General features: G+C 41.2%; 3 protein-coding genes across 4 annotated transcripts; 1 reads left to right on the plus strand and 2 right to left on the minus strand.

Moving 5' to 3' along the window:
• Positions 1-12: 12 nt before the first annotated feature.
• On the minus strand, positions 13-2,898 carry LOC145460470 (transmembrane protein 168-like). The gene has a single exon (XM_081445303.1). The coding sequence runs from the start codon at positions 2,682-2,684 to the stop codon at positions 618-620; it is 2,067 nt and encodes a 688-aa protein (XP_081301429.1). The 5' UTR covers positions 2,685-2,898; the 3' UTR covers positions 13-617.
• Positions 2,899-2,908: 10 nt separating this feature from the next.
• LOC145460471 (S-adenosylmethionine sensor upstream of mTORC1-like) lies at positions 2,909-9,186 on the plus strand. The gene is made up of 4 exons (XM_081445305.1): positions 2,909-3,069; positions 5,157-5,439; positions 5,544-5,658; positions 6,757-9,186. The coding sequence occupies exons 1-4, from the start codon at positions 2,985-2,987 to the stop codon at positions 7,504-7,506; spliced, it is 1,233 nt and encodes a 410-aa protein (XP_081301431.1). The 5' UTR covers positions 2,909-2,984; the 3' UTR covers positions 7,507-9,186.
• A 127-nt stretch (positions 9,187-9,313) lies between these two features.
• LOC145460469 (uncharacterized) lies at positions 9,314-21,368 on the minus strand. Of its 2 annotated transcripts, none has more exons than XM_081445302.1 (8): positions 20,831-21,368; positions 15,092-16,717; positions 14,241-14,474; positions 12,577-12,854; positions 11,806-11,926; positions 11,268-11,428; positions 10,626-10,863; positions 9,314-9,847 (listed from the first exon to the last, which is right to left on the minus strand). In XM_081445302.1, exons 1-8 carry the CDS (start codon positions 20,922-20,924, stop codon positions 9,336-9,338), a joined length of 3,264 nt encoding a protein of 1,087 aa, XP_081301428.1. In that variant the 5' UTR covers positions 20,925-21,368; the 3' UTR covers positions 9,314-9,335. The 2 variants fall into 2 exon arrangements, with proteins under 2 accessions (XP_081301428.1, XP_081301427.1); XM_081445301.1 differs by having other exon boundaries at positions 15,092-16,720.
• Positions 21,369-23,307: the final 1,939 nt, after the last annotated feature.

Below are 23,307 nucleotides of genomic sequence, written 5' to 3' on the forward strand. Positions count from 1 at the left end.
TTTTCCAAATCAATCTAATACCTGTCTAAACAGTGTTAATACCATTCTGTACAATACATGAAAATATACAAAGCAGGTTTTTTTTTTTATTAGACCAATCCTTCGTTTAATTTCCTAACAAGTTGTACTTATTTTTCCTTTGTTAAATTAAATAAACTGTGTTTTAGTTTTGGTCATGACTTAACAAACCCTGGGATTGTCACAATTTCTGTCATACCCTGATGATCAATGTCGTCCAATTTCTCCCAACAATACAAACACCTTTAAGTTAACAGGTGGTAGGAGTAAAAAAGATAATCAAGTTTGGAATGTTTTATGTAACTGATGCACCAAGAAATTCTCATAACTAGCATGAACATAAATGTATAACAATCTGTAAGGAGAATTGAGAATTTGACCAGAAAAGAACAAAAATGGCCTTAAGTGTACATGTAGCTCTTGCTGATTTTCAAAAAGCACCATTTCTAGGAGGCCAAAGGGTAACAAAAACTATTTTACGGCTTATTAGCATACGCATAGCCTGAAATGTCAGTCCTCTCCCACCCTCAGCATTACCCCAGGCTGATGGCTGGCATTTCAAATGTCAGTCAGTGACTAGTTAGCATTGGCACTAAAATTTATCGAACAAGTTTAAATCCGTGACCAGTATCATATACTGCTGGAGGGAACCACCGCATCTTCAGTCGACGACAGCCACGTGTAAGCCAGTCAAAGACACTGAGCACATTTGTGTTGCATGGCAAATGAGTGAATATCTTTGTTATTGGTTTGATAAATCTAGGGAAGTTTTGTTCCACGTGCTGAGCTATATCTTCCACTGTTGGTTCATGGAACTTAAAACAACACCATTCTCTTGAAACACCATAAACTGGTTTCACTTTCATGCTGTTCTTGTCCCAGAAGTCTCCAGGCTTGCCGCTGACAGCAGTAGTGTTGAAATCATCCCACATTTTGGTAAGTTCACCCAAAGGAAATGAATTCCCTAGCTCAGCGTCAAATGTGGCTGTCAGCTTTCCAGTTTGGATTGCTATAAAGTCTTTTTCAACTTTCCAAATATTGTCCACCCATTTATCTGAATGAGCAGTATCTAGAAACAACAAAAGTCTGGCCCCTGTTGTCGCATTTGTGTTCCTCCACCACTTCAAGATGCTATCAAATGAGAGGGTTTTGTCTTCTGTAAGGGCCCAGTCTCCATTGCTTATCACATGGCCACTGTAGTACAGAATGTAAGTGTCATAATGTAAGCCTGGAAGAACACGCTGCTCAAAAAATGACGTGATTTTCTTTTCAATGTAGTCAGCCGAAATGCCACTTGTTGAGAAGTCTGTGCCAAAGTTGTGAATCATGTGACTGGAAAAAAATCTTGACACAATAGTTATTAGTTCCATTGCTTTAGTGTTGACAGCTTGGAATGCATTCTCGGCAAGAATCACAACATCGCCAGTTGGACTGTACTTGTGGGCAGGTGCGACCATGGCATAACCAATGGCTGTTCCCCCAACAGATTTACCAAGCTTGGCCAGGATGTCGTACATGAGAAGTTCAACTGGAAGAATGGCCAAGAGCATTCCAATGAATACAGGGTTGGTTTCTTGCCATCCTGAAGCTATGACAAGAAATGTCGACAGCAGCGTATATAGCGTGACAATCTGCGACACCAGGCAGAAGTGACGGAGCCCTTTGGATGCCATTACCTCTGACATGCTGTTGTCACTAAATTCTCCCCTTGCTTTCAAGACATTGGAACATTCCTCGAGTTTTCCAACAAATCCCCAGCAAGTTACAATAAACATAAAATGAAACCACACCCATGGTATGGACAAAAACACAAATATGGGTAATCTGTAGACTGGCAAGTCAGGTTCTTTGATAAGCTGAGTACTGAATGCATAAAACATTGCTTCCAGAACTAATACCGCAAGAATTTGCAATCTGTGAATGCACCGTCCTTGGAAGATAAACTTTTTCCAGGTTTCCAAAAGAGACAACCTGGAGAAATAAATATCAACCAGTGATTCAAAGGAAAGGTGGACAATGAAGGCTGATAAAATGTACGGGTTGTAGTTGACATCACTGGCAGGAAAGAAGTAAACACTTCCAAACAAACACAAACAAATGGCACCCAGGAGAGAAATGCTAGACTTCATATGAAAAGCCATTAAGTGCATAGTTACTGCAAGGATTATTGTTACCATGCTACCAAAATGCAGCGTTCCCGTTGCGCCTGAGAGAAATCCTAGTAGGAACAAGCACTCTTCAAGAGTAAGGAATATCGACTCGTATTCTGGCGAGGAACATGTTCGTTGAACCAAAACCTTGAGACAATGTACACCAGTGCTCGCCATAATAAGAATGTCAGTGACATCTAAGTCGTGCAAAGAATCGATTAAATGGTCGAATGCGATCTCCGTGAAGGATAACACACTGAAGAGAACACCCATCCAAAGATGAATAAATCCGCGTCCAAAATCTCTGTACCCGTACAAACAGCTCACGATTGAAATCAATACTGCAAAGGCTACCGCAATGGCGAGAAAATGAATGCTTCCATCTGTAGTATGATGCAGCCAGCGCTCTCTGATGCCATTTGCAGCTCCGACGAAGAAAAGGAGAAAACAAAGGGCAGACAAATACTGCGAAAGCTTGCTTGAGACTGTCGGCAGCATGTTGAACGTAGCAAACATTTAAAATTTGAAGAAAAATCACATCCGTTGCAAATGATGCTTTCTCTTTTAAGATTGTGTAGGGCCTTCGAGTTTGATCCTGCCCCTTAGGCTCTATACGTGCAACTCGCCGTTCCTTCCTGAAATCTGGTGTGGTCAAAGCTGAAACACACTTATTCAAATCAAATGGTTCCTATTTTTGACGTTTGCTTTGACACGTTGAGCGTCCGCCATTTTTAATTATATCACTTCTGACTGCGCACGTTTTAGTAACCAGTGACTGCTGTACATTTCCTGTCGTTTTGCAGCTCATGGTCCAAGATGGCGGATGGTTTGGGCGATCAACAAAAACTTTCAGATATCGTGAAAGGATTGCACGGCAGACTAAGAAAACAACTAAGAGAAGGTTAGAAATTAGTTTTTTTAATTTATCAACTAACACTAAGATGCGGAAATGATTATCCCTGCACGAAATAAGAAGCGTTAAAAACGCTGAACAAACAGCATGGCTAGCCAGGACATTTCACTGATCATACTACTAACTACGCACTGATGTATTAGCAATAAGATTATGAGCTCGAGATTTCTATCGCGTGGCGCTCTCGTCAACTATCACGCGATAGAAATCGAGAGCGAATAATCTAATTGTTTTAGTATAAATCTACTAGTCGTTCAAAACTTTATCTAAATCCTCTTCACAGACACTTCAAAAGCGCCAAGAAGCGGCCGTCATTTTGTTGACAAGCACACCGCTACGCTACTCACTATCTATCACAGAATAGATAGTGGGTAGCGTAGCCAATCAGAGAACGGCATTCGTGATAGAACACTAGTAGATTTATACTAATGTCTGATAGAATGTCATGGTTTGATTATTCTGCTTTTCAAGAAGAAGAAGAAGAAGAAGATTCCCGACAAAAGTTTTAAAATTAAAAAATCTGGCTGATGCAAAGTAGTTAAATGCCATAAAGACAGAAATTCATGGTTGTTGGCCCTTTTACCAACCCCACCCCCTCCCACCACCACCACTCCTCTGTCTGTCATAATCTTTGGCATGAACCAAATTACATAAGCTGGCTTATAGATGACTCCTTTGGCACAGAACTTGAGAACCCTTGGGGTAAGGCTTCCTGAAAGTCATTCAGTTTTTGCTGAATAGCTACTTCCAGTGTAAATTTGAGCTCCTCTACCTCATGCCATTTGCACCATCACAGACATCTTTCTCTTTGCAAGCTCCACCTTAGTAGATCAACTTGTGGCTAAATTAACCTTAGCATTGGGGTATCTTGCATGTGGGTGTACATGAAAAGTAGCCCACCACTCTCTCACCCCTCGCCCTACCCCCCTCCCACTCCCCTTTTGTGTATGCACTTAAAAGGCACATTGACTCCTGAATTGTCTGAGACTGGATTTTCACAGTGCTACTCCGACTCTACTTGGGAGGAAAAATAGGTTCATGTGGAGTGTTAGGGTAACTTGATATGGGATAAAATGCCGGGGCTTGGGGAGAGTGGTCATCTGCAGTAGCCTACAGTGTTACAACCCATCCAGCATTAGTCCTAACTAGCTGTTTTATGCTATGGAGATCTGGATAAGCTGATGCTCCAATGGTGGGTTCACTATCACCCAAGTTTACCCTTTTAAAATTCCTAAGTAAAGTGAAGCCTTGGAGCCGACTGGCTCATAGCTACCGGAGCTTATCCTGGTTTCCATAGCATGAAGCGACTAGGAATATTTCTACTCCCCCCTGGATGGGATGCTAGTCCATCGCAGGGTTACCCCCAGCATTAAGTTTGCTGGTACCCATTTATACACCTGGGTGGAGAGAGGCACTGTGAGAGTAAAGTGTCTTGCCCAAGAACACAACACAGTGTCCCCAGCCCCCCAGGGGAGGGGTACTCCCTTATATGGGCTATATAGGTGTGTGCAGCCCCTAAGGGTATGGTTTTTCAGCTGTTTTGGTCATAAATAGGGTATCGATTTTAGCTTATTTTGGCCATTTTGGTCATATATAGGGTATGGTTTTTGCACTCTAGCCTTGATATGGGTGTGTTTTTAAAAAGAGGCCACTTTCTCGTCATTATCGAAAAGAAAATCAACAAAAGCCCTTCACAAATTATGTTTACAGTAATTTAACATTGGTCTGAACTAGGGGACTTATTATAACACAGGTCTGAAACAGGGTTTTGATTTAAGGGTTAGGTCATAAATATGGTTTCAAATTTTTGGTCAGGTTATAAATAGGGTAGGGAATATCGCAGATTTTTGGTCATAAATAGGGTAAGGGATTTGGGAAGCGGGCCGCACACCCCCATCTGATTTTTCTGGGAGTTGCCCCCCTCCCAGCCCCCAGCCAGGGCTCGAACCTGGACCGCTCAATCTAGGGATGAGCACACTAACCATGAGGTCACTGCGCCTCCGCTTTTTAAAATTCCTATACCCCATCTAAAATTATTATTATTATTTGTTCTCTACTGTCTGCTTCTCCTGAAGCTAATGGTGACCACAAAAAAGTCTGGGAGAACCACTGCAATGACAGGGAAACCCTGGAGGAGTATGCTTCAGCCATGTGTAAGCTGGCCGTCAATCACTGGACGAAACAGGCCCCTGAAGGGAGGGTTGAGTGGTGTTACAAGTCGGCAATTGAATTCTTTAAAGGGGAAGGACTGAAAAAGTTAATGGAGAAACAGAGGAGGAAGAGGCAGTTTTCTGGAGATGTGAGAGAGTGTTGCTGTTGCTTTGTTACAGAAAAGACTAAGATTTGTTCAACTACAGTGTAGGTACATTTTGTTTGTCCAGTGAACAGTCTGTTATCCCAAAATGATAACCTTTGTCCCAAAAGTTTGAGCTAACATCTTTTCCTGATGAATCTACCACCAGATATCCGGCAGTCCGTGAAAAACTTTTACTTCTTGATGTTGGAAGCTGTTTTGATCCTTTTTCCGCGTATGAGGTTGTTTATTCAGTTGCTATAGACCTTCAGCCGGCAGAGAAAGTAAGTTAAACTTGAAAATCACACTACGAGGGGTTAAGGCTGGTTTTTACTAACGAATGAATATAAACATAAGCCGATATACGCAGACATTATAAGATGTTGGTACCTTCTTCGATTCACGCCTGAGCATCAAGCATAGCCTGTGTACATCCGGCTGTACACAGGCTAATCAAGTACTTCTTGTATGGGCATTTAACGGTTGCTGTTAAAGATCTCCTTTCCAGAAGAAACGTTAACGTTGCTGTGATCCTCGGTGGACTAACTCCAGTTTTGTAGCCCTTGGATAAGTCATCAGTAAGCCGTTTAAAGCGAAGGTCTGTGCGCAGTATGAAGCTTGGATGCTGAAAGGCCCGTTTACCTACACGCCTTCCGGAAAGAAGCGGGCGCCCAGCAGAGGTCAGTGGCGGATCTAGGGGAGGCCTGGGGGGGGCCCCCGGCCCCCTCTTATTTTGGGTAAAAAAATCGCAGAAAGAAGAAAAGCTGGCTGTGAAAGAACCACCACCCCTCCCCCCCCCCCCCCCCCCCTTCCCAGCTCAAACTCTGGATCCGCCACTGGAGGTGGATCGATCAAGCATGGAATGAAATCCCAGCAGTGCTGATTTCCAAATCCTTCACATCCTGTGGTATCACTATGCTACTGGCATTACGAGGACGAGGAGGGAGAAGAAGCAGAAGATCCAGAAGACGCAATTGACAACGAGTTCGATACGGAAAGCGAAACCGAGGAAAACGAAGGTTCTTTTCTGAACCACAAATCTGAAAAAGTCAATGACCAGCAGTATTTGTTTTATGTTTACGGTATTTAGAGTACTTGAGTCCTTTGACAGGTTTAATCATCAGGGAAATTTGGCAAATTTTATTTTTTGTGGCGCGACCATACTCGGCTATAAGACACACCCCGAGTTTAGAACAAATTTCGATTGAACAGGCATATTTTCACAAAACGCTGCGCCATATAACCGAAAAAATACAGTAGTTAGCAACACCTTACCGAGTCTGTGTATGTTGTCTATACTTATGCTAGTGTGCTTGTGACAATTAGCTAAGGGTTGATATTAGATATTTGAACGTATTACACTTTTTCTTTTATCTGCACAGATGGTATATGAATGTGACTTTCTAAATCTGGAAATTCAAGATGTGCCACACTCACAGCAAGACTTACACTCTGATTGTGGGGTTGATGTAACAGAGACAAAATATTCCAAACATCAGTACTTGTCAAATGAACGCTCTAGACTTGTCACGAGCCTTGAAGAAAGCAGGATAATGCAACAGGGAAGTACTGTAACTTCACATCCAAATGATGAACATGAAACAAACTCATGTAAGTCAAACTTAGCGGATTCTCCTCTTATAGACAGAACAAAGATTGTGTACTTGGAGAGCTTTTTGACAGAAGGAAAACAAGTCAAGATTTTACCATCTGAACTGTTCCATGTTGTTGTATTTTCTCTTCTGCTGTCCTATTTTCCTTCTACTGAACAAAGATGGAACTGTTGCCGTAAAGCTCATCAACTCTTACGCCCTAATGGGCTCTTATTGATAATAACACCCGACTCAAGCCACCAGAATAAGAACGCGACCATGATGAAATCATGGAAGGCTGGGATTGAGTCTTTAGGATTTGTGCGATGGAAATATCAGAAACAAACTCATCTTCATTGCATGGCTTTTCGTAAGGTGGCTCCGTGCCACTCCTGTAACCGTAGCAACGGTAACGCTGAAATGATGTACATCCCGCAAGATTTCCAAGAGGAAGAAGATGGCGGCTCTTGTGTGAGTTGGCAAAGAGAGGATGACGAATCGGTAGTAATGGAGTGTTTTAGCGAACTTCCGGATTTATAATTCTAGCTGCTGTGAGCTGATTTTGCGCTTTTCTTTCCTCTGTTCAGCTAGCTTGAAACAACCCCTGGGGGACTTCCATATGAAAAGGACGGGGGTGCTTGTCGTAAGGCACCTTTTAAGGGTTAAAAACGCTGTTTTCGTACCTCTTAGTGTGGTCAGCCTCAAACGGTCCACAGCGGGAGCTGTTGTGGTACTATTGAGCCGAAAAAAATATGACAGGCGATATTTGAAAACAAACTGATTTTTAACTTCGTCTCAGAGTTGGTACCTCTTAGGGAAGAAAAAAATTTCAAGCCACGCCCATAAAACAGGATCTTGGTACCTCTTAGGGGTTCTTTTCAAAATTATCCGACGAGCAACCCCGTCCTTTTTTTTATGGGAGTGCCCCCCGGGGAAACATCTTTACTTTCTTTGAACTCTTGTCTGTTGCATTGGTTCGCATGTCAAGCTCTGTACATCGGGTAGCCGGGATATAAGTATCAGCTGACGGAAAATTCCGATCTCCAACACTGGATTGAGCCGCAATCTTCTTCCTGAAGTAACTAAGCAACCGATCAAACCGTGATGACGTGACATACCTTCGTGGCACTCTCGTATGGTCGTTCTATTCTTTGAATGAAGAATAAAGATCCGAAACCGTAGGAGTACTGAAACGAAGATTTAACAAAAACTGCAATTCTTCTCCTGACTTTTGTATCACGTGCGCGTTTTACAAGGAAACGTTAACACCCGAAGAATTGAGCTTGTAGATAGAGGAGAAAGACTGTGTCGCAAAATGTTGTTAAAATCACAAAAGATTCAGCAAGTCATCTCTTGTAGGTGTTACTCCTTATCGGTACACATGCTAGGTGTCATTAGGCGAGCAACGTTGAATAGAACGGTTTTCAATGGAGCGTCGTTCTCAGAAACTGCCCCTGATTTTGTATATACAGAAATTAAATACATGTTGAAATTGTTGCGCGCAAAGTTGTGGAAGTGGAACGTTTCTGCGATATTGCGCGTGACAACTTAAGGGATGGCAGATAATGAAATTTAGCCATTACTTGCAATGATAGATGGTGGACACATTTAAATCGTTGCACTCAGTGTTGTACGCGTAGATTTCGAGATATTGCGTGCAACAGCTTTAGGAATGGACACATGAAATTTGGCCATTATCTTGCGCGTAACGTTCAGACAGCGGACACGCGTTGAAAACGTTGCACGCAAAGTAAATAAAATCAATTTACAATATTTAGAGAGGAAGCCACATCAGCCCTACCTGGTTTTCATGCAGGTCCTCTATCCTGGTCGAATTGGAATTTGGAGATGTTGGTTTTTGTGGAGGGAGGAAAACCCGAGAACCCGGAGAAAAACCCTCGGGGCAAGGCGAGAACCAACAAGAAACTCAACCCACATATGACACCGGGTCACATTGGTGGGAGGCAAGCACTCTCTCACCGCTGCGCCATCCCTACATTCTACGCGCGAAAGTTTTCGTGATGGACAAACATCTGATGAAATGTAGCCTTTGCACGTAATTGTCAGCCCCTTCTACTTGCGAAATGATCGTAATGACAAAATACGCCGGCGTAGAACATAGTAGATTTTTTATTGAATATCCAGCATACAAAGTATTTATTGTTCTCCAGCCTTAAAGAAATAAATTTACATCAAAGAGCAGAAATTAGCAACATGTTTACATGTATCTTGATATTGTGTTTTAATTAAAATGTTTGAAATTAGGTTGAAATCAGAACATTTTTCTATCCAGCAGAAATTGAAAAAAAAACTCGCAGGAAATAATTGATTTATTGGAGATCAGAATCAAGGTCAAATCAGTTCAGAGTTTAGCTATGGTTTGTAGACCAGTACAAACTCAGGATCGCCAGAAATAGGAGAAGGTTATGATGAAGACGAATCCGGTGACTTTTGTTGAAAAACGGCTCATGGTCATGATGACCGTCTCGCTTCATTAGCCGTTTAACCTTCAGTGACTCGGCTCTGGGTAAACCAATCCCTTCCGCGCGGTCTTTAATGACAGCGACAGCAAGCAGCGCTTTGGCGGGCTCCACGTCACTTTTGGCGGGAGAATTAATGAACTCAACAGCTTTCGTCGCCACCTGCTTGCACGTGTCCTCATCCTGGGATGTGATTGGTTCGTAAACCACTGAAATGTCGTGGGTGTCCACAAGATCTATGGTCAGCTGACACATATCAGCATGACTTGTCTGGTCAAACAGGTTTTTTAGGTCGGTGAAGATAGCATCGACTCGGTTAAGGTCTTGAGGTGGTTGCACTTTGGCGTTCAAGCTGATCATATCTTTTGCTGCAGTGTCCAATCGAATGCTTATAGCAGTGCCTGTTTGAATGAAACTAGTTAGAAACGACTACAATTGAGTATTCGCTTTAACGCCCATCTACACTACGCCGGAAAATTTTAAAAAGGCGTTTTCATTCTGAAAACGCATCAAATGTTTTCCGTCCGTACTACACCGGAGGAATTTGATAACGCAACAACCACCACCGGTCATTGTGGATTTGTGTTTGAGGAAAACTCGTGCAGGGATTCACATGATTATTGTGATGTAATTGCTTTCGAAAAGCTCCCTTTTCCAAATATTTTCCGTCCACACTAGAACACAAAGCCGGCATTTCCAAATAGCCCCGTTTTCGAGACGGGTTGGTGTGGACGGTAGGCCTAACCATAAAAATAAAGCTGCCATTTCAAATTTCTCCCGTGTAGTATGGACGGGGCCTGAGACAAATGTAGATTACATTCTGTGCAAGAGGGTTTTTGAAATGGTTAGTAGACTCGACACAGCTTTAGTTGCGCGCATGCACTCTTTGGCTAAGGAAATATAGAATATAAAGGAAAAATGGTGCTTTATGCTTTCAGGTCGGTATACATCTCTATCACAAAAATCTAAACAGACCAACTTTGGCAATTGGAAACAATTGAGACAGATGAAAACTTTTACCTTATGATTCGCGCTTTTTACATTTCCCTCGCGTTGTAGAATTCCTGCCCTGTTTTATGACCAGACCAGTTTAATATCAGCCCATGTCTTTGGCTTGTTAAATTTGTCGACTATTTTTATACTATTTTTAAATGTTCACTTTTGGGATGAACTCCTTACCACATATGGGACAACAGCTTCCCTCAGGAATGACAGGATTTTCACAGGCTGCTCCAGGACATCTAAGGAGTTCTGAGACAGTTTTACAGCGAGCGTTGAAATGCCCCCCCAACGCGCTGTTCTGAAAAGGGTTGTTCGTCCGATACACTTCGTCACACTGTCCGGGGTAGTCTACGTGACTGTTGTGAAGAGATGCGTGACAGGAGCTCTGATACGTCACACCATCTACACCACACACCTGAGAATGAAAGGACGTGTAAAGAATTTAAACTCAATTTAGAAGTTAGTTCGAATTTCACCCAGAAAATGACAAGAGCTTTCTAGCGAACGTGGAACGTGAGAGTATGAAACGTGCGTGCGAGACACGAGTATTGCGCTAAGGAACAAGACATCTCTAGCTACCTTGTTGCACGTCTGCGGACTAGGCCACCAAATATTTCACGCGTTTGATTAAAAAATTCTCCTTACAGGTACTGTAAGAAAAGTATAGATACAAACAAAGAGAATTTTGATATTGGATCAGCTCGTCAAGCGTTATAAACAATCTCCTTTGCAGGCGTCTGATTGACTTATTTGCTTAGTATTGTTGCGTGACTAATCTCCGTGACTCACGCAAGTCGCACATAATGAAGATAATCTCACCTTTGCTTCAGTTTTGAGACATTCGTCTTTACACGGTCCGTAATAAGCCAATGCCACTCCTCTGCCGAACATAGAACACTTGCTCATGTAAATGTTGTGGTCCTCTCCACACATCTTTTCCACCTTCGCCATGCTGCAGTTTAACTTGTCTTTGGGGGTGACTGGAAAACAAACAATACGAGAAGTGTTTCACATACGGTTGCGGCCAATCACGACAGACTGAAGTTACGCATTGAACCAATCAAAACTCTCAGCAAAAGTATGCAAAGAGCCGGTGCTAATACCAGTGTTAATATACGTGCGGGAAAATATGTAACTGGTTCTAAGCGCGAGAAAAATTACAACCGGTGTGCCAAGCGCGGAAAAACGCGCGTCAGCCAATTCATGATTGGTTTCAGTTTTTTTCTGTGATGTGATTGGAAGAGGTCACAGCATGTTTCTTCTGATTGGTTAGAGTATTGCGTGTGTTTTATGAACCGGCAAGAATTCGAAGCCGACGCAAAATTAAAGTTAACGCATAACTTATCTGATTTCTTACCACACCGATGTTGTGGGCATTCAATAACATCTCCATCCCTTGAGGTAGTCGCTAGGCAAGGTTCTCGCCTGTCTATAATGCAAATCTCGTGGTCTGCACATTTGATACCATCGCAGGGGTGCTGAAATAACAATTTAGTTTTGAAAACATTCAGGGGCCAATTTAAAACAAAGAAGAGACCAGACTTCCTAAATAACAAAAAAAATCCACCAATATTTCCTTGGCCAGCTTGTTTCAAGAGTAGTGGATAAACTTATTCAGAGAATGAAATTGCAGCATTGAAACAACGCCATAGCAAAATTTCAGTCGCTGGTCAAGGGTTTTCTATGAACAACTGGATGATAGATAAGCGTCCTGGTGCAGTTCAGTAAGCAAAATCTGAAAATCTTGAAGCTGGGTCCATAGTCAGACAAATTTTTCTATTTTTCTTTCTTTCCCTTTGAGTTTGTGGCGCTGTTGCTCGTTCATTAACTGGTAAATACGGCGAAAAGAAGAAAGAACTTTCTGGTCAGAACTTTTGTTACTTAAAACAGACCCGCCTCAGTGAATACCGCAGAGTGATCTGTCTTAATTTAATTGGGTCTGTTCGCCGTCTCTAAACGTTTCTGTCTAGCCAGTTTTTCTTAATATATAGAGAACAGACAAAAGGTCGCATTTGCAATCTGTTTTCAAAAGAGAACGAAGCAGCAACGGTTTGGAAAAGCATTAGTACACAAATAAAACAGACCGTGTGTAGCATTAGACTACATTAACAAAAAAAAAAACACTTACGAAATTCTCGCACTTTCCCTGTCTTACATCCTCGATGCTATATCCTCCGCAGTGGTGAGCATGGCAAACTGATCGATACGTTTTCCAATTAGGGCCACACACAGGGGAGACTAGAACATTATCGCATTCCATGCACCAGTCCTTGCCTCTGACGACCCCTTCGTTCACAATGGCCAGGAGCAGGTTTTCCGGAGTGCTTTTATTGTCGGAACCCGTTCGGTAATTGGTGTAGTTGTAATTAACGGCGGCGCAGCGAGTACGGGTGCATAGCAGCTCGCCTGAAAATATATAATTGATGCCCAGGATTAGAACACATCGTTTGTATTCAAAATTCAGGTCGTTTTCAATACCTCTTCCAGGCCATTAATTTCGTTTCCAGACTTGGGTTATGAATCTACAGATCAGAGGTACAAAGCTCAACAAACGTTGAACCTCAATGTGATGGACTGCGAACGCACAGTAACCGTGACACAATGGTCAATCTCTAACGGAGCAAATATCAAAGGGGTGGGGTGGAGAGGGTTTTTGAGTTTCTGCTATTGACCGTTTAGCAATTGACCACTCAACATTTAAGCCCCGGGGGATACTCCCTACAAATGGCTATACGGGGAAACTACGCCCTAAGGGGGTACCTTTTTCAGGCTTCAGGTATATAAAAGGTTAGGGATTTCACAAGATGAGGTGTATGAAAGGGTAGGGAAATCTGTCATTCACGTGTAACGTTAACGGGAACTGAATAAATGATACTTATCTTTTGGTTAACATCTTTTCTGGTATTGCTTGATGTTCACCTGTAGTTTTGTTCACTGACTTGCAAGGATGCAGTGTTCTTAATAGGTACGTGAGAGGGAGACCTTTTTTCCATGAAAGGTATAGAAAAGGGTACCTTTTTTGTCTTAATTGTGGTATACAAAAGGGTAAGGGGTTGGACCTAGGGGTGGAGCCTCCCCGAACAAAACCTCTGTAGAGTACCCCATCCCCCACCCCCGGGTATTTTAAGCACTTGTCGCAGTCTGGAAAAGAGTCCATACCGGTCATTATCGTTATGTTCCATACTCTTTCCTGGTCTAGGTATCTTTTTTTCTAGTGTGACAAGGTCACTTTAGTTCATTTTCAGTTCTAATTTTCAAACTTTTTTATTAGTGTTGTGTTATTATTTTCCTTCTTACTATTTGGGTTATTTTCCTACATTAGTTTGGTTTCCTTACACACCTTATTTTGGTATGTGTTGGTGATTCATTCCCACACACTTCTCTTAGCTAAATCCTGTTGTGTAGGAGAAGTTACCTCCTAGTTCCCTTAGGTAAATCCTGTATTCGTGGGCAACAAATACACTCCCTAGCCTTATTTGGTTTAGAGTTATTCCTACAGTTTCCTCAAATCTGTTATAAATTGGCAACCATTTGTTCAGCAAATTCAGTTGATTCAGTTGGTTTATTCTGAGCTATACTCAACTTCTCAAGTCAAGCACTGGTTTAGTTCGAATGCTATATTCTCAATAACCCTTGTGTTACTCGTTCCGGTTTATTTTGTTCCTGTTGTTATTGTCTCCGCTATTTTTGTCAATAAACTCGTAAATCGTACACTCGTATTTGCCGTTGTTACGTCGACCGTTTTGGCCGTCTTACACTAGTTTAGATTCCAACGATTTTTACATCTCTTACCATTACGACAAACGCAGTTGTTGCATCCATCAAAGTGCCTTGCGCCATCGAACAGTTCTCCCTTTGACATAACACACGGCTTAGCAAGATGTTGATCACAACGTTCAGGCTTTGGATTGCAGATGAGCTCACCCATTTTACACTGGCACAAGCGGCATTCCGTTCGAATGTAGACTATGCTTTGGTCTGCTATCTTCTCACCGAGGGCTTGGTGAGAACAGAAGGTCGAGGATTCTGTCGCAGAAATGAAATCATGGTTCAATATAAGAAGGCAACTATCAAGGTAAATTTTTTTCAAGGCCTGGAAAGACATTGCAATATTGCTACAAGGTCTGAATTTCACAATGTGTCAACCCCTAAAATTATCTCCCGTAGAATCATAGCTATGACATTATGCGCGGCATTTTCAACGCGTCTTCGCAATCTTCAACATTGCGCACAATAACCTGGCAGAATTGCTTGCCTTCTAGCTATCCAATCTCTACCTTTAACACCACTATCTATTTTTCGATTTTTCTCCTCTGAAAGGAAAAGTACCAAGCTTTTGAAGCTTTTTGTTTCTCTTTGTTAGTTAATCCAACTTCGATAGCGATTCTGGCTACGTGATTTTTAACATTAGGATTTGCCTACTGCGTCAAAAATAACGGAAAATAGAACATCTTGTGTTAACACGCCGATTGAAAACACAATGCGTAATGTGTGTTGGTCTCCCACAGGCATCGATTGTTAAACAAAACCGTTTAAACCCGTCGTAGAACGAATTGAAAGAGTTTCAAGCCAGTGCTATTATTGCTTAATTACTTCGGAAAACTTTTCCGAAAAAAAAATCATGTACCAAATATGCCACTGACCTGGTAAGGCATTAAAAGGATCACTCATGTTCATGAACTGCAGTAGATGTCTAGAGTTGCCTCTCCTGAACTCCTGACCACGCTCAGCTTTGCCATCTTCAGTCTGCGCTCGTTTGTTGATCTTTCGATGTCCTGGATTGGTATTCTCGCCATGGTCCTTGTCGTTCTTGACGTCTTGCACCTCAACAGCAAACATTCTCTCTTTTGGTTTATCGCTTTCATCAATGTAAAAGTCCTCATCGTTGTTTAAATCGTTTTCTGCTCCTATTTGAGATTCCACGTCCCTAATCTTCGGGGTTTTTCGAGTTTTAAAGACATAAATTGCATCTTTCGGTTTTTTGCTGGTCTTTCCTTTGGGAAATAAATGGTTTTTCCTGTGCGAGAGATCGATTTCTGCGTGAACTTTAAGCTTTTCAGATTGATGCGAGATTTGATTGTTAACTGCAGGACCTTTCTTTTTACTCGAAGAGGGTTTTTTCTGTTTTTCTCTGATAATGTTTTTCTTCGGGATCTTTGTTTTGTTACCGAATTTGTTCCCCTTCCTGTTGTTTTTGGTTTGCCGGTGTGGGTCTACTTTGTTCTCTTCTGGGATCCCTTTTTTGCCTGATTCCTCTCTCTTCTTTCTGGCTTTTTCTGCTTGCAACACTGTGTCTCCGTCGTCCTCTTCTAGGATCTTGTCTTCGTCTCTAACAGAAAGGCCTTCTGCCCCGGATAAATTCACCACATCTTCTTCGTCTTCGAAGATTAAGCTCCCCTCATGATCCTCTGATTCATTGTCTTGCTCGATGGTTTGTAAATCCCGCCGATCGTAAATCCTGTTGAGACCTCGGCCGTCTCCGGAATGTCCATCTTCGACTTCCTCGTCCTCTTCTCCCACGATCTTGCCCATCACGTGACTATCACGTGCGTGTTTCACCTGCTTCGATCTGCGATGCACGTGCAAGGTTTTGATGTGCGCGTGATCGTCGTCCCGTTCACCTGAGAGTGATTCGTCGTCGTTTTCTTCAGAATCATCTTCCTCTTCTTCATTGGTGATATAACCAAACTCATCGTCGTTCTTTTCGTGGGAATGAAGATGCATTTGAAAGTGTTCCCATTCGGTTCTTGTGTCTTCGTCGTCAACTGGGCCATGGCTGTTAAAGTCACGGACCTCCTTGCCATGGACATGAAGCTTTTTTGGATTACCGTCTTCTCCAGAGAATTCATGCCCACCATCTTCGGGGTCGATCTCTTTTCTTTCTTCCAGACGTTTCTCTCCACGAGGATCACTTCTATGGATATTAAAATGAGCGTCTTTGACCTCAACACGGCTCTCATCGCCAGAATAACTCTCTTTCTCCGCTCCCTCTTCTCGCCCAAGCCTGTCCGACACTTTCACATGAACCTCTCCATCTTTTTCAGAATGGCTTTCATTTTCGATGCTATTTTCGTCATGTTTCTCGCTCCCCAGGCCTGGCTCCTTAGCATGGTGAATAACCAGTTTTTCCTGTATCTGACGTTCGTGAGTGTGGTGATGTTTCGCATGTTGAAACGCAGCGGCTACGTCACGAATCAGCTTTGTTTCGTCGTTTTGTTGAAATGCCTTCTTTGACGAGCCCGCTATGACACTGCCATCTTTATCAACATCTGCTTTGAAAATAAGGTGTATTTTAGCCTCAGGAAATTTTCTCCCGCTCGAAACGAGCGTCTGAAATTTGGCCCAAAATTCCTGTACTTCTAGCAAAGTTGTACAGGGATCAGTGTCCCATGACTTGTTATTAAGAGGGAATCCACCAGAAGGTCGTGTAACAAGTGGACAAAAACTTTGTACCAAGATGATTTGAATTGTATCGCAAAATTCGCTGAGGCTGTTTTTAATATCTTCTCAAAAGAGATCATTTCTAACAACACTAAATGTAGAAAACAAATTTTGAAGTTCATATGAAACATTTGAAAGTATTGGTGAAATGACACTGATGATGAAATTTTACCTGCGGTTGCACACTTTCTCTGAACTTGGAATTTATTTCCTCGACTTTCCATGAAATTATTTTTGGTGTCATTTCAGGCAAATATTTCTATCTTTAGCTTTTAGAAAATTAAAAAAAGGACTGTTATATACCTAAAATTATTCTAGAACAAGGTTTTTGTTCACTTAAAACTGAAATTGTTCGATTTTCTATTGGAGTTCATCTTAAAATGTAAAATTCAAAACGGATGAATCGCTAGTCAGAGACTCTGCACCAATCCCTCATGACCTAGCAAGGAGACGCACACCTCTTTCCAGCCGTGGAAGAATATGAACTAGCGAAAAAAGACTTTCGACAATAGGAAAAGATAGGATTGGTCAAACTCAATTACTTAGAGATTCAACTATATGATTGGAATTTTCCTTAGTTCCCTTCAGAAATAAAAATTAGGAGATAATGATATCTCGGGGAGATTGAAGTGTCATTCGAATTTCTTCGCTTAGGTTCCCCGCCATCTCGGTTGATACAAGTACTTATTCGGTTCACGAGATACGCGGTAAATCTAAAAAAAACATTAGTCAGGTTGCGCTTCAAAATTTCTCAACTAAAAATCGCAAGATAAGGACGCAATCTATTCCAAAGACGTGGCGTAAAAATATTTTCTTTTCTAGAGCATTTTGGCATGTTTTTTTACCAAGGCTTCCGTAGGAAAACCTGAGTCTAAAAATGCAAGCCGTTCGTCGTCGTCTTCGTCGTATTTGGTCGCCAAATAGGGGTCATGGTCCCAGGCGTTCCTAGCGTAGTGCGAGGAAACTGGGGATGAGAATGCGGCAGCTCTCGCTCTTCGTGAGAATGCTGTGATTTGCAAAGAAAAAGTTTGGGATTGTTCGGGATTGTTTTCGGAACGGGTTGGCCCACGAATTATATTGCTTGACAGCCTGCCGGATAAGCAAAGTTCATGCTCCTTCTCACGAGATAACAAAGGAGCCATTTACGAGTTCAAACTAAGAAAACACAGACAAAAACAAATCATGATGCCTATGATTTAACGTTGAATCCATGAGCCACCGGTTATATTACATGGTACATTTTCTAGCATAGCATTTTAGTCATATTCTGCACGTATTTCTTGTGGGTGTTTTGTTGTTCACATCCTACAGTAGGAGCGTACTTTGTACTAACAATGTTAAGTATAAAATAAGTTCCATCTTTGTATCTTGTAGTTTAATCCTGACGAAGTCTCACTAGCCGATGAAACCGGTCGATTAATAAACTCAGTTGTACAAGATCATTAGTTGTTGCTCTGTGCTGCCCCAGAAGTATTTTTATTTTAAAATTGATTAGGCAACGGACTAAAATGTACTAATCCTCCACCTCTCTGGGAAGGCAACGCAAAAATATGAATTAATCCCCCACCTCCTCGGGCAAGGCAAAGAGTCAAAGACCCCACAAAGCCCCACCCATGCCCCATGATTCCCCGGGGTAAGGGGCTGGGGGTTCACAGTGACAGGTGTATAACTGTAACTCTTTGTGTTAAAAAAGTATCCTGATCTGATTCTGTTATTTGTTTTTAACCGGCAGCTGGGAAGTGTTTTCGAAAAGCTAGAGACCTGGCAGTCTGAAATTATTATAGAATTTCCACGGAATAATTCATCTAATTCTTAGAATACAGTAGAATAATAGATCTGCCGTAACTAAGTAGGTCTTGGTATCAACAATGTCACGCACCGTGTGGCGGACTTTCGATGTGATGTGGTCAATTGCAGTTCGGAAATCCATTGGTATTTCTACACAGAAATCGAGCATTCTCAGCAGGTTTGAATGGACATTTCGGTGGAAAAACAGAAAGAATTTCTGACTGCCGGGTATATATAGTTTTTTTGAAAACCGTGCCTGTGAGTCACACAAAGTTCATCGGACAACTTGCCAACTCAAATCATTGAATAACATGATCTCGTGATGTTTATGACCAAAGATCAAAATACTCAAATACCCGCTGGAGGTTTCAAATAATAACGATAATCTTTGTGGAAATTGATAATCTATGAAGTTTTGACCGCCGGGTAGCTAGTATTTTGAACAACCTTGCCCGTGAGTCAAGATTTTTGTAGTATGGCTGGGAGAATTCGTCCACTACAAAACCAAAACATTATTTAGAGTCGCTTGGCATTTCTGAAAAAAAAAAATATTTTCATTGTGGACAAAATGTCAAAACATCGAGATTTTATATTTTGCCCAAGCTCGAAAATTTCCTCAACTACAAAAATAATACCTGGAATCGCTTGACATTTCTAAACAAAGATCTACTATTCTAAGCAATGAGTTATTTCGTGGAAAGTCTATAATAATTTCAGACTGCCGGGTATCTAGTACTAGTTTTTTGAAAACAGTTCCCGGCTGCCTGGTATCTAGACACAATGTAAAGTTTTTATTGTGTTCGGTACGCTTACTTGCGGTACGAAGCCCGAGTAAACGCTCTTAAAGCGTCAAGTTTAAGTTATGAATGCTATCCCATTGTCGTAATTCAAGGCAATTTGAATCTGAACAGAAAGCGACTGTTTAGAGGTAAAACTATGTTAAAATATGCATTTTGCATTTATCTTTTTTTTGTAAAGAAGTGTTATTCAACATCACACCTTATATTCATGTGCTGATTCATGTGTTATTTTTGTGCACTTTTCATATTTTATTATTTTTGGCGTTAGCTGGTGTTTGATTTTTGAGAGATTGCTATAGAATTGTTACGAAACTATCTCATTACTTGTTACGAAACGGTCAAATTGTTGGTTCGAACTAGTTTCGTATCAAATGAAGTTCTCGAAACTTTGGCTTGATTGTGCTTCAAGATATTTCAAATAATTGTGGTTACTCCGGCGTTTATTCAATTACGATTAGGCAGCAAGAATTTTCTAGTTTCTGCTATAAGGATTGTTCCGTACATCAACAAATAACTACAAATCAAAGGCCGGGTTTCTATTACCAAAAGAAGTATACGAGAGACTTCTCAACAGAAATGCAAAAATCGTATGCAAACCCAAAGTAAGCAAGTGGTAATTTCTGAAATGTCAGCTTTTGAGAGCATTTTTTCAGGAATACAGTATTAGAATATCGATCCCTTCCAGTTACTTAACTTGTGTTTGTGTTCCGCTAAAGGTATATTTTCGAAAGGTAGTTAGAAAGCAGAACGCTGAAAGTGGTTTCAGGAAAACTTTTTACCGTTTTCTTACTTTGAAATTGTCATTCGCAGCTAAATCCTTCAATATTTCGTTTTTTGGCCTTTAAAAACAACCAACGTCTCCAAATCTCACACAATTTATCTGATTAGCTTATCTTTCTTGTCAACTTTCTGCCATTGCTCAAATTTGAATGGTATCTTGTAATTGAATTCAGTTTGCAATATTGTTTCGTGAAACTTGCAGTCCACATAGATGAGCCTCTTTTTTAAAACAAAATTGGGCAGAAAATGGATAATTTAAGAATTCCAGGGTAAAAATAAGCCACAAGCCATTAAACATAAGCTTAAGGCTCGAATAATTTACGATTTGGATTGAAACTAGCTATTTTTTTTAACGCCGGTCGTTGGTTTCGATTCCGACAACAACGACAAAAACAACTGGAAAAACAGCGAATCTTAAGCATTGTATTCTGCATCTATCAAATTTGGACGTGAATTAGGCCCGACGTGAAAAATCTTATCAGAAAGAAACCATTTAAAACCAAAGAGATATATTTTCTTCAATATCTTTACACGCAAAAGCGTGTGGTTTACTAGCCAACTGAAATAGCTCACCTCGAGTTCCCCGACTTCCGTCGCTGTCAATTCGACTCGGATTTAAAAGGACCACAATAAGAAGAAGCGTGGTTAGGCGTCGTCCATGTAACATCTTGTGGTTAAATACTATGAACCAAACTAAACCAAAAACAAAATCGGCGGATTACTCTCGATGCGAAATCGAAATTGTCCGTTTCCTTGACTAACGTCAGCGTGACGTCACACGCTGAATTCCCGCGGCTACGCGAGCGTTTTCTTCGGGGGGGGGAGGGAAAGAAGGTTTTTTTTTTTTAAAAAAGAGTTTTCTTGCAGTGAAATGCCTATCACAGAGAGCGATTTTCCTGTGTCGGCAACGATGATAAAACAAGTCATGGAAACAACTTTTCATCAATGTCTCACTCACACTGTTGTGTAAAATCCAGGGGGAATTAATCACAAACCTCAACTATCTCGTCTACTATACTGCGCGCGCATCAGCCGTTTTGTTTGCATACGCACAACGCAGGACTGACGTAACGGCTACCACTCTAGGGCTGTATGTATATTATCGCCAGCCATTCACAAATCTGAAATTATTATTTTTCAAATGGAATACCATTTGAATGCGCGGTTACATGACCTCATATTGCTTTTACACTAAAAAATTGTCTAGATTTCAATCAATTAAATTAAAATGCCTCGATAATCATATTTTACAATAACTGTCAAATTTCTCGCGCGCTGATTTGCTCATTTTTATCATCAATAAGAGTACAGACGGATAAAATGTTAATTTATGCAAGTAGTACTGGGACGAGAAAAGAAAGGGCCTCCACAGCCATTGCAGGCCAGAGTATGTAAAGAGCCTCTCAGACCTAATAAAAATATTAGAAAACTTCCAAGTGATCCTTAAAACGTTCATTCAGTTGGTTACTTTATGATGCTTAAGTCGAAGAAGATGGTTAAGAAATGAACCAGTTGTTCAAAGGGTGAATAGCGCTATCTACCGGATAAATCTCAGTTTAGTGAATGAGTGTTGACAAAACAAACTACGCTATCCAATTGATAGAGACTCAGCCAGTGGAGAGTGTTACCCACCCTTTGAACAACTGGGACCTGTGTATAGTGCACGTGCAGCGCGCGTTAAATCATGTGACGTTCTCGTGATGCCGTTGTTGCCTAAAATCTCTGTGGTTCTTTTTACAGACATACAATTGAGTTCTGAAGTGCTGTTTTTGTTACTGGCTACATCAAACGAACAGGTTGTTGAAGTTGGCCAGTCTGAAAGTGACACCGGCTAATTGAGCTTAAGTGACTTGCAGGTTTGTAACTACAGAGTCAGTTATCCTGGCTCGCTTACATATAAGCAGAATTTCAATCAAGGTTCTAGATAACAGTCATTTGTTTATGTCAAGAGCCGAGAAGTGGAATTGGACGAAAAAAGACACATCAAGACTGTTTTGTCATTAAAATTTTATTTCTACCCGCAAAACCAGGATAAACACGACAATTTTCTCTGAAAGCGACCAGAAATTACACACGCCTTCCCGTTTTTAAATTTCCTCCCATTCTTTGGTCTAATAATTATAATTAAACCATAAAAAATAAGACAAAAAACACCGGTCATATCTAAATGTATTAACAAAATGTAAAAATTTGTGAATTAACACGTACAAGTTACAATTTGGAAAGCAATATGTCTGCTCTGTGATACAAAACGGAATATTTCGACTTGTTCCTATTCTAAAAATCTCTAGGGCGATGTAGTTTACAACACGATGTTAGCACTGTAAAATAATTCGAAAACTATCGTTATATCTTAATTTACAAATAAATTTGAAAAAAAAAACCCCGCATGTTCATATTTACATCAATTTCTCTAAGGTGTGGTCGCTCGAAAATTTAGACGCATCAAAACTGCAAATACGAATCTTGACATTTCTGCTCCCAAAAGTTGAACATTTCTGCAAACGATTATAATATTTCTCGCAAGTATCCTTTGCTAGCTGGCACAATTGTCTTCAAACTCCAAGAAGATGGTTTGTGTGCCACGAAGTTCTCACGAGAAATTCTCCTTTTTGTTTGCAGTGTTTTCAACTTCTAACTACGCACCGACAGCCATAAAAATGTTCATTACCGTTGGCTTCTTATTGAAGCAGAGCTCAGCAAATGTTTCTTCACTGTTGTTTATTCAGTCCTTTTTTCTAAGATGATGGTGATGAAAGTCAGCTAATAAGTTTAAAATTGAGGTCCATAAGGATTGTTACACTAATACACAACAGCAGCCCTGCTCCTCTTCTTCGATTTTTTTCTCTTCGTCTTTCTTTTCGTCGCTAGTCTTGTCATCCGTAGATTCAGTCGGTTTCTCCTCGTCCTTTTTCTCTTCCGCTTGGCCGCCGTCTTTAGCATCGTTATCCCCTCCGGCTTCTTCGTTCGCATTTTCCTCGGCGGGTTTTTCCGCTCCACCTTCCTCGGCGGCAGGTTCTGCAGGCTGTTCTCCTTCGGCCGGCGGCGTG

The sequence above is a fragment of the Orbicella franksi genome, chromosome 11 (assembly GCF_964199315.1).
Source record: "Orbicella franksi chromosome 11, jaOrbFran1.1, whole genome shotgun sequence".
Lineage (NCBI taxonomy): Eukaryota > Metazoa > Cnidaria > Anthozoa > Scleractinia > Merulinidae > Orbicella > Orbicella franksi.